A 12,367-nucleotide genomic window follows, 5' to 3' on the forward strand; every position below is an offset into this window, starting at 1 on the left:
TGCACAGAAATGCACACAGATTACATAAAAGGTCCCTAATGTCATCACACTGACTTGAACTCCAGTATAGATGATTACCACCTAAAATAGTCAAGGCTCGGAGGTTTTCATAGACCTAAGCCTCAAGTCTTCAAAATACTACCCATTTGTTTAGTGTTGCTCCTTTTGTAATATGGAGATTGGGGGTTGGAGTGGGAGGAAGGAGAGAGTGAAAAATACACATAAATATAACTTTATTTTTACCCTGATTTAAGACTTCTGTTGACAAGTACTCAAGTAGGAGGCCCACTATTCTCAGTGAGAGTAGATGCAACTATAAATGTTTTACTTTAGCTTGAAGCAATGTATTTTTATACTAGTAACTCCAGTTTTAAGATGGTACTCTAGGTTCCATGTTTAGGACTACTGAAGACATCTGCACCGCATTCCACAATCTTGGCTGCTTGACCAGAGAATTACCTCAATAATTATCGTAGTCATGGAAAAAAATTAAGCACATTTATACTGTTTGCCAAACCTGAATACAGCAAAGTAATTTTAACTCCTAGTCTCATATTTGATCATTGTAACCAAAAAAGAAGCTGTAAAACCCTTAACACCAAAAGAAGCTGTAAGACCCTTAAAATTCCATTATTTTTTCAAATGAGAAATAAATGTTGCATCTGCACAATAATCCAGAATTCTATTCTACCTTCAGGGCAGACAATGGGTTTTTGTGTTCAACTCTGCCTCTAGGTATCTGCTGGCCCAGTGCCATAATAAGAATGGTAATGCACACCACACACCACGAAAATTCAAGACCACGATTAGAAGTAAAAAATATACCAACGACACCAGAAGCACTATCAGATTAAAGTTATTTGACAACACGGTCCAATGGTGGATGGACATCACCAATTAGGAAGCAAAATGTTCCCTAAGTTATTACCAGATGCCCAAATGAGTCACAATTTCATATTATCTTTTGCTCAAATACCATCTTATCGACGTAAAGCATTATGTGTTTTGAGATCAATGACTTAACATCCAGTTTTACATACTTAAGCTCATTATATTCTCTCATTAGTACTTTAAGGAAAAGAAAACTCTACACATTTAACACGAATTCAAATGTTTTCAATTTAACAATTCATTTATTTGTACTGGTCCTTAATAGTCAATCTTCATATCCGCATTTTTATTTCATCAACAATCATCTCAGACACACCCTCTAACAAGGTTGACTTAAAATATTACGACAGGAAACTATGCCTTCAGGAGCATGTTTATTGTGTTTGAGATGATACATCAGGTGCTCTCTGAGCTACAAAGGGTAAAAGGAAATCCTCTCATTACAAACTGACAAAGGTAAAAGGTAAAACATTTTTCACAACAGCATGAACCACATACTCAGAAATAGATCTGGGTTTAATACAAATGACATAATTCCTAGTCATCTACAGCTACTTTTATAACTTCATACAGATAATGAATTAGGCTAAAATGCACTATAATATTTGGTAGACTTCAGGACCAGTATCCTTAGTACATCACAAAATACATTTTGATATCCCAAAGAAGCAAGACTTGCAAGTAGGCGTTTTAAACATAACTAATCTACAGCTACAAAGTTCTACTCTTGATAGCATTTACCTTTTTTGGGGAGTCTCCCAGTCTCCAAAGGATAAAAGCAGAGAGTAGAATCAGTATAACATATACACAGAAGTCCGTATTGTAAAGGCTATAAAGATTTGCAGCACAGTGGGAAGGGGCCTTCTGCTCCTTCACACCGCATACAAATTCTGTGAATTATGTGGCGTATCTCTTGGTCCACTGTCTGGCTATCCTGTCATGTTCTGCTCTGTTGGTCAAATACTGAGTGGCTATGCTTCCAACCAGAGGATCCGCTGGAAAAGCAGAAACAGTAAGAGATTAGATGGTGTCTTCAAGTTACAGCTTAACTAGTCTATTAAATTGAAACACTAATTTTTTAGGAGCACCTTGATATGTAATGGCTGAATTTTCAAGATTAAAATGCTCAACATAAATATTCTAATATTCAAATTAGAAAAGCCCTTTTAACTAAAAAATGCATGTTGACTTAATAAATTTGAGTTTTTTTAAAAAATGTGTGCCTTTAATACTAATATTCTTGGCATTTTATTCAGCTATGAAAGCATGTATGGTGATTATAGGTCTCCCTGCTTATGGATGTTTAAAAATGTAATTTTTAAATAAAAACCCAAATCTTGCAATAGAGTTTACAGCATTTCTATCTAGATATTATGCACATTCACAAGCATTTAAAATATTGTTATGCATATGTACATTTTTCCAGTGCCTTGCTCTCTCACTTAATATATCTTGAAGAACTTTCCCTATAAGTCCATTTAGAGTGGTCTCCTTATAATTCTGTTTTCTCTCTTGGGCTTAAGATATTAGAAAAAGCCTTTGGTGATTAGTCCAATATATAGAAAAAGTAATTCAGCTTCTTTAAAAAATGACCACTTAGTAAGGTAACATATGCAAAATCTCAGACCTAAACATCACTTTTCAAGTCAACTATACAGGTTACTATGTGGCAAGTATGCACCTCTTGAAAATGTTAGGAATTATGTATTAATGAGTTTATCTCTGAGGTTATATGTCATAATCTGGTCCAACTCATCAGCTATCATTTTAATATCTGTTATTACTATCTCTAAGACAACTAACTGTAATCCAAGAGAGAAGGGAGACTAAGAAGCCCTTCATTAGTAAGTGGCTGCTTTAAAGCACATGGTAGCATGGAAGGTGCAAGAAAAGGAAACACTGGTGCCAGTCATTGCTTTATTCTTGTCAAACATGCTTTGTACAGCTACATTATTAAGAAAAAAAAAAACCATCAGTGACAGAAAGAAAATAATTATAGGTAGCATGCCATTAATAAACTAAAAGTTATTGTGAAACTTCTGGTCTATTCTAAATGAAATGGCATTGATAATTTCCTTGCAAAATGATTTATGCTGATCTTTCCACTAATAGCATTTACTTTCTCAAATCCACAGTTTAGCAACCACAAAAACACACTGGTTTCTGTAGCCCCACGGTATGTGTTAATAAAGATTTGCTTACCAGGGTTGCAATCTGTCAAAAGAGAACAAATCGACAGCAAAACCTTTGAAATAGTCAAAGCAGGACTCCAGTTGTCTTTAAGGATGTCCAGACAGATGACTCCCTGACTGTTGATGTTGCAATGATAGATTCTGGTGCGGAAAGTAACCTAAAGGCAGTTCCATTAAAAACAAAGAAAATGAATGCTCTATTACCAACTAAAACTCTCACCAGCAAAAGTGACGAGTAACACATCATAGATACTAAATAGAAAATAATTTAACTGAAGAGTTAATTAAATACTACGTTTAAATAACATCAAAGTAAATGATTTTATTTGGGGCGCCTGGGTGGCTCAGTTGATTAACCATCTTTCTTGGTCTCAGCTCAGGTCTTGATCTCAGGATAGTGTGGTCAAGCCCCACACCGGGCTCCACGATGGGCATGGAGCCTAATTAAAGAAAAAAAAAAGTAAACGGTTTTATTTAACTAAACCTTTTTTACCCAGCAGATAAGGAACTTCATCAATTTACACCAAAGTGAGTAGCTGATTTGGTTGCTTGGTTTATGCTAAATGAATGATACAATAATTCTATGTATGTATGACCATATATACCGTGCACACGTGTGCACATACAGCTCTCTGTGTAAAGCAAGTGAGAGAAAACAGAAATGCTTTAGTGCCAGAGGTAAGAAGGAACTTGTGAAGTTTTTTTTTTTTTTTTTTTACCATAAAACAAAAGTCACATTAGTTTCTTAGTAGAAAAGATCAGTATCAACTCAGTTAATGTCCTGTCATGTATCAGAAAATATTGGCCAAGGACTTAGAGGAAGGTTGATGAAATCACTTGTCTATTTTTCAGCCTTTCATTTCTGCTGTTGGTTCAGCGTCTTGTTAGACTAAGACAGTAAAACGAAACAAGGTCCTGAGGTAATGAATAAAGGAAACTAATACATCTGAGATATGTGGAAAAAAAAGAATAAATCATAGGAACAAGTACCGGCAAGTTTTAAACAGTCACCAACACTAATGGGGTGGCTAATTCTTAATATGGAGTAGCAGAGAAAAAAAGAAAAAGTTCCTGATTCTTAATATGGAGTAGCAGAGAAAAAAAGAAAAAGTTCCTGATGTTTTAGAACTAGCAGGATACTACATGATCTCCCAGATGGAGTCTAGAAAGAAAATATTAAAAGTTCTCAAAAGTATATTTCTGATAAGGATGCATAATTAAAAATAAGAAAATTTCAAAAAAAGAAAAAAAAAACAAAAAGAAACCAGTGGTCTAGCATTCAACTGAAAACATTCAATAAGAAAAAGGAAGAGACTGTAGCTCCAAAACCTCTGTGTAATAGGGTACACATACTAGCTTTATAGCTCTTAAGATGTGGCTAGTTGAAGTGAGATGGGCTAAAAATGTACAATATATACCAGATTTCAAAGACACAGTATCAGAAAGAGAGTGTAAAATATCACATTAATAATACTTACACTGGTTTCATATTCAAATGATGAGAATTTGGATGTACTAGATGTTATTAAAATTAATTTCACTTTTTCTACCCTTTTTAATGTAGCTCATAGAAAATTTAAAATAACATGTGTAGCTTGCCTTATTTTTGTCAGACACTTCTGCTCTAGAATATGGGAATAATATATGTTTAGATCACCGACAGCTGACTACTAAACAGACTGTGGTTTATAAACACAATGCAATTAATACTTTGAATCCTTTGGGGACGCTTAGGTGGCTCAGTCCATTAAGCCCCGCCTTCAGCTCAGGTCATGATCCCAGAGTCCTGGGATCGAGCTCCACATCTAGCTCCCTGTTCAGCAGGGAGTCTGCTTCTCTCTCTCCCTCTGCTTGCTCTTTCGTGCACATGCTCTCTCTCTCAAATAAATATATTTTCAAAAAATATTTTTAAAAATACTTTGAATCCTTTCAGCTACTAATAATTGGTGAATGGAAGAGAATTAAATTTGTATTATCCCTCAAGAAGTTCAACACCTTATCTGAACCTCAAAAATAAGCAGAACTGTATAGAAATAATTATACCTAACACCAAGATAAGAGCAGAAGTATTCTTTCTTTTTCACGTGTCCAACCACAGATCTGGATAGTGGTTCATAACACTGTGTGAGAGATCTTGGGCAAAAGGAATGATTCAACATGCAAGGGTTAGAAAATTAAAATACTAAGACTTCAGAAAAAAAAATTAATGCTAAGTTAAAACATAACCACTATAGTAACCAAAACAACTGATAAATCATACACAGAACTATAGTTTGAAACTCTTGTTAGTCAATTTCTATTTTACATTAAAAGATGCTAAGAAAAATAGGAGTCTTTCTTTAACAGATCTTCCCTCACAAAAATAATTTTGTAAAAAATACATCTTGCAAACTTTATCTAATTTTGCTGCCACATTAAAACCAATTTCAAGAAAAATGAGGCATCTGGAAAGAAGTATCACTATTTGCAAATACAGCCATGGCTATTTTGCTGTGGTTTTGTTTTCTGTAATATGGGAAACTTAACCAAAGAATGCAAAATTGAGCAGTTACGGATGTATCAGCACTTAACGTGTCATTTTGAATGTGAATACAATTTGTAGTATCAATAACAAAGGGCTTTTTGTTCCTTTATTTGATCTAGCAAGATACACTCTACATACTTGAAAACATTCAATAAGACAGTCGTTTAAAGATCTTAAATTCTGATGGGATCACTGATAACTCCAGTTGACAGTAAATACCTCTAGGTGATAGGGAGCTCTGGGTCTGTATTTTGAGGTAGATACCACTAGGTGGAACTGTTGTTACCTTATTAGATAATGGAGAAATAATCTTGGGTTTCAAAAAAAATACCTTCAATTTTTACTCTCTCTCAATCTCAACCCCACCCCCAACCCCAACCCCACCTATGCATCCAGGTGAGTGCAGGCATTAAACTCTACATGTATTTTAAATAGCGTAGGGAACATAAGGAACTATGTTGAAAGGAAAGACATTTCATCCTAGTTAGAGGCTTGATAACAACATACTTTTCCCCTGACAGGTCAGAAGTCCCTGTAACTAAACCATAATTATGTTCAGGCTTAATACTGGCGGTTTTTACCTGTTTGCTTGACCACTTTATAATGAGAAGTGAGAGGAGGAAACTACTCAGGTAATTGTCATGTTTAAGACGTGAAAAATAATTGCCAATCCTCACAAGGCACAACTCAACCCTTCTGTTATCCATCCAGTTCATACTGAGAGCCAACTGAGGCCTAAGCTACCCAACTACCCTCATTCTCATTTCTACATTGTATCTACAGAGGGCACAAAGTAAGCTGATTAAATAATAGTAGTTTCCCTCTTCTTTGCTATGGTTTGTTAGTTTTTGCTGATCTGTAAGGGTAAGGTATTGAGCACAAAACTCAAGCTATTTAATTCTTATTTAATTCTGTTTACTTTTTACCCGCATATGTTTCTCAAAGAAGGTTCATAGGATATTTTCCCTTAAAACATAAATCTAAAATGCATCTGCTTTATTGGTATGCAAAGTAGCATATTTTTATTTGCAATTAACAAACCCTCTTTCCGCTGATTATAAAGCTATTTGTATAAGGCAGAAATCAATTTCTTTCAGTTTTAAAATACTTGGGTTACATGAGAGTTTCCGTATCACTTCATGAAAAGCAATGAAATGAAAATGACTACATAAATACACATTTAATCTCTAGCATTTCAGAGAAGGATAAATATTAAAGAATGGACATCTAGGTTCTTACCTTTGGTGGCTTAAATGGATAATCAGATGAAAAAGTGATATCCAGAAAAAACACACCACCTTCATATACAGAACCTGGTGGACCAAGTATAGTCGATCTCCATTCATAAATGTTATCTCCTTTAGGCCCAGCACTATTTAAAAGAAATTAAAGATCAATGTGTGTATCTGTAAGCAATGGATGTTAACATCTTAAACCAATTAGGTATTAAAGGTAAATTAGCAACCTAGAGCAATGAGATAAATATAAAAGAAATAAGCCCCAATGTGTACATACAAATGTATAAACTTATGTGCAAATATTTCAAATTTACAGAAAAACTTCAAGAACAAAGAATACCAGTATAACCTTACCCAGAATCTCCTTGTTAGCATTTTGCCCCATTAGCTGTTTCATCTTTCCCTCCCTCCCATGCTTTCTATGTCTGTGTCTGTGTATACACGCACACACCGACACCCAGTGCTTTTTTTAAGCCATTTGAGAGTAAGCCTTTCCCCATAAATACTTTAGTGTGCACATTTCCTAAATTAACTTCCAATATAATCACAATGCAGCTACAATTTTAGTAAATGTATCAGTAAAACACACTTTAACCTATAATCTGCAAAATAATGTCCACACTCAATAACGCCTTTTAAAAAATTTAATTTCCATCCAGATACAGAATCCAGTCTTGTGATCATCTACGTTCCATGTCTTTAGTTTCCTTTAACATGGAATCTTTCTACCTTGGACTTTTTATACATTAACATTTTTTAAGAATACATTCATCTCCCTCCCTATCACCTCCTTCTTTTAATAGAATCCTCATCTTTTTTGGAGTTATCTGATGTTTCCTCATAATTAGATGCAGACAGTGCATTCCCAGCCACGGCAGTACGTAAGTGATGTGTTCTCACGGTACCAAGGTATTCATTCACTTATCTCTAATTGGTGATGTTAATTTTCATCATCTAGATCAAGTGCTGTCCGATTTTCCTACTGCTTATTATCTTTCCCCTGCAATCAATAAATAACCTTTGGACAGATACTTTTCGACCATACCAATATTCTGCTCTTCATCAAAATTTCTTCCCTAGATTCAACACCCAACGGTGATTCTTGGCTGAACTAAACTGCACTGTGATGGTGATAAAATCATGATTTTCCAAATTCAGCATTTCCTCCACATTTACCAGCTAGCCCTTGATCCCTCTCTTGTTCCAATGGTATGAATCTGTGTATTATTGGTGTGGTTTCCTGGATTCTTACTTTTTCTAATGATTTATATAGAATTCATCACCACCTTTAATTGTTTTGATGCTCAAATTATCCTAAATTTGGCCAGTGGGAGATCCTTCAAAATGGCCCCTGTAGTCTTGTGACAGGCTGCTGTAATTTATAAGTACTTCTTTGATTTTCTGGCATAACTAGATGTTCAGGATTCCAGCTTTGGAATCAGTCGTTTCCTTAAGGAGCTCTGTCTGGTTCCTTTTAGTCTCACATTTAGGGAATGGTCAATGCTAGGTGCTAGAGTTCCAGGTACACTGCATTGTGCTCAACAATATTATCATTTCATTTATAAAATTTGAAAAAGAGAGATAATTCAAATAAAATTTAGCCTCACAATTATTGGCTGGTAAGGAACATTGAACAATCCTTAAATTCTCTTCCAATTTACCTACAGACTTCCATTTTCCCCTGACCTTTAACATCATAAATTATCTTGACTTTCTGAACTATATATATATATATATATAATGCATATACAGCATTTCTTCTTTTAAAGGGACCACTAGAGTCTAGAAATGATCTGCGTGTTTGATTTGAAATAAGGATAAACCTGCATTGATAAATAGTCCACATTAATCACAATAGGACTTAAGTATAGTTAAAATAATTTAACTGTATCTTATTAATTCTGTAAAACAAACTGAATTGTAAAGTCAGGTAAATGATGTTATCAATAATCAAATGTATGCTCTGAAAAATAGTTCATACAGAAAGGGTGTAGAAAACTTGATGGTATAATCAAAATGTTGGCAGCATGCTTTAAATACCTATCTTTAAGGTAGGTACATCAACAATAAAATCTTACTATTTTGGCCTATGTAGGGAAAAATATTTTTTAAATAAATACTGTTTTATATGATTCAAGTATACACAGCATTGAAACTAATCACAATAATGGCTCACTGTTCTGTCATCACTTGAGAATCAGCTATATTCCCTAAGTGAATTTTTATTGTAACTAAAAACATAAAATTGAGTCCTAATTTTGTAAACAAACGAAAAAGGGTTTTAACCAGTTTCAAGAGCATTTCTTTTTCCAAGCAAATTTTTCCCTTGGTGACTTAAGATAATCATTATACAATTAAATTATAGTGTCAAAGACTTTTATGATATGGCCACTTCACTAAAATGTTGCTAAACTATACATGTCACACTGTGGTAGTGGTAATAGTAATAAAAAATACTAAAAACAATATTACTTAAGGATTATTCCATCTTTACCACAAGCCAGGCATTGTTCAAAGCATAGTGCATAACTCATTTAATCCTCTCTACAAATCCATGAAGTAGGTACTATTAGTACATTCCTATTTTTAGATGAGGAAACAAAGGTTCAGAGAGTTAAATAACTTTCCATATGTCCCATAGCCAAAAATGACTCAGACAGAACTTGGACAGTCTGTGAACTAGTCTGTACTGTCCTCAATGGTTTGCTATATATTTCCTCTTACTAATTTCAGTGCTGCTACATCTAATTTAATCTTCAAATTTTGCTAATGTTTGTTTGTGTAAAAATTCAAGGGGTGCTGTTACTCAAACAAAACAACAGAAACAAAAACCCAAAACCAAACTTCCTCAGTGCTATTTCTCAGTTCTTACAGGAATATGCTATGCTTCAAGGGATACACAAAAGTTGGGGATTACTATATTCTAATGAGTCGCATTATTTCAGACTGAAAAGAAACTGGTTGAAGCCGACCCCCCCACCCCCACCCTTTACAGTTGAAAAAAACAAGGCACAGAAAGTATATGATGCGTCTTAAATCCCCTTTGCCAGTTGGCAGAAGGACTGGGATTCATTCCTACACGAAATTTGTACTGGTTCTTAAGTTTGCTTTCTTCTCATTTATGCTGTTTTGCTACAGGACAAATGATATGTTTATTACAGCAGAATAATAAATGTGACTTTCCTTGTTGTCTCAGGGAACACTGAAGAAGAAGGCCCCAGCTTATGGTAGTAGGATTCCTTTACTGTTCCAAGAATACTGAGCCTAAGGCGGGTGAGGGCTACAATCCAGCCCTTGTGTTGGCGGCCTCGTTTGGAATAAGGAGCCCCTTTCCTTCTCACAAAGGTGTCAACTGCACATCAAGACATTCTTGGTGGCGGGTGTGGGGGATGAGATGTTGGATGCAAGAGCTGACTCCACCCAAATTCAAGCAAAGCATTTTACAGGCTAGCATCTGACCTGCCACTGAGGCTTCACAGCTGAGTAGAAAATGAGTGACAAATGCTAACAATCTCCAGACAGGTGCTATTCATAGCTTTTCACTAGTTTGCATTCTCTCTCTCTCTGACACAAGCAGTTGCACATGCCATCCTAGATCATTTGTTTTTCCCCTCTCTGTTGAATCATATTCATAAGAGTATCACAAATACCATTTCCCCAATCTTTATTAAAAGACAGGTCTCTATTACTCTACCCCTTCCAGGCCCCATGTCAATGATTTCTTAACAGGCTTTTTACTCCTCATCACTACTCTGAAACAGCATTCATCAAAGGTCACCAGTGACCTCATCACTAGACCCAAAGCTTATTTCTCAATCTTCGTCTTATGTGACTGACCCAGAGACACTGGACACAGAATCACTTCTTCCTCCTTGATAGAACACTGTTTTGTTGCCAGAGTAACAAACTTCCTGGTTTTCTTCCTAACTTTTCTGGTCCTGCCTTCTCAACCACTAGTGCTGCTCCTTATCTCCCTAACCTATCAATATAGCCAGTCCTCCAGAACTCAGACCTCGGACCTCTTCTCTTTTCTACTCACATCCACTCATTTGCTGATCTCATGCATTTTTAGGGCTTCCGACAGCACCAGTAGGCTCTTAATTCTGAAATCTCTATCTCCAGCCTAGATTTTTTATCCTGAATTTCAGAGGCATACAACTAAATGCTTACTGAACAGTCTTTGTTTTGAAATCTAATGTCTTAAATCTAATAATTTTGAAAAGTGCCTCATATTTTAACAAGTCCCAACCTAAGTTCCTGAACTCCTCCTACAATCTTCCCTATTTCAGTTAATGCCATTCTTCATTCTTGCAAAAGCAGAGACCTCATCTTTGACAACACTACCGCACATCCAGGTATGCTGACAAATTCTGTTGATTTTATCTTCGAAACAAACTGAAAATTCTATTATTTCTCCCAACTCCTACCATCTTGACTTTGATTCAAAACACTAGAATTCTCTCCTGGTTAGTTACAACAGCCTCTCTCCTTCCACCTTTGAGCCTACTCCTACCATGAGAGTCTATTTGCAAGTGACAATTAGGCAAAGATAGAAAGTAAATCAGATCAACGAAGTCTGGCCAAAACTTTCCAAAGGCATACCCTCCTATTCTGTGTTAAAGTCTTATGACCTACAAGGCACTGTATAATTTACTGCCGCCACCACTACCTTCATCCTTCTTATCTGTTCCTGTCTTCCTTGTTCAACTGGCTGTAGCAACCGGTTTCTCCAACACACAATGTACACTTCCACCTCAGGGCTTCTGCACAGATGGAGCTCTGCCTGGAATGTTGCTCTTCACAATGGCAACATGGTTCAGGTTCATCACCTTCTATAGGTCTTGACTGAAAAGTCACCTTTTCACTGAGGCCTTTCCTGGCCACTCTATCAAAAAATGTCACACATCATCATCTCCACACAATTTATGTATTCCTTTCTATTTTTTTCTCCATAGCATTTAAAACTCTCTAACATATTATATAGTTTACCTATTTATATTACCGTTTGTCTGCCTCACTAGAATGTAGGCTCCACAAGGCTATAAAATATAGACTGGGCTCTATAACTTACAGTGGGGATTGTGCTTCTTATGCCCTGAAAATTAGAAATATTTTAGTAACTCAAAATGGCTAAGGAGCTGTGGCACCTGCCCAAGGTGAGAGGAAAGGGAGATCTCACAGAGCAAGTGTAACAGCAGGGGAAAGGGAGGGGAGGGGAGGGGATGGGAGGGAAAGAAAACATCTTGTATTACCTTCATAAAAGGTTCATTTACTTAATTTACTTCACCGATACAGCAAAAGTAAAATTTATTCTAGTTCTGAGTCAAATTATGAGAAAGCAGAGACAAAATTAACAGGACCTTTGTTACTGAATGAATCCTCAATATGCACAAATACCAAAAAAAAAAAAAAATCAATTATTACATTCCATAATGGAGTACGCAATTTGTGGCTTAAAGGTTACTAAGAGAATGAGAAGTACCTCTATTCTATTGTTTTTCACCCTACAAACATTCATCCCT

At 35.7% G+C, this 12,367-nt stretch overlaps 1 protein-coding gene across 2 annotated transcripts in view; it reads right to left on the bottom strand.

Moving 5' to 3' along the window:
* Positions 1-1,248: 1,248 nt before the first annotated feature.
* UBE2E3 (ubiquitin conjugating enzyme E2 E3) overlaps positions 1,249-12,367 on the bottom strand; it is an 85,874-nt gene continuing 74,755 nt past the window's right edge. For both annotated transcript variants that reach the window (XM_072811470.1, XM_072811471.1), the window contains exons 4-6: positions 6,847-6,979; positions 3,094-3,241; positions 1,249-1,886 (exon numbers count right to left, since the gene is read on the bottom strand). In XM_072811470.1, coding sequence (XP_072667571.1) covers positions 1,789-1,886; positions 3,094-3,241; positions 6,847-6,979 — 379 coding nt within the window. In that variant the 3' untranslated portion in view covers positions 1,249-1,788. The remainder of the gene's footprint in view (positions 1,887-3,093; positions 3,242-6,846; positions 6,980-12,367) is intronic.

The sequence above is a fragment of the Canis lupus genome, chromosome 34 (assembly GCF_048164855.1).
Source record: "Canis lupus baileyi chromosome 34, mCanLup2.hap1, whole genome shotgun sequence".
Taxonomy (NCBI): domain Eukaryota; kingdom Metazoa; phylum Chordata; class Mammalia; order Carnivora; family Canidae; genus Canis; species Canis lupus.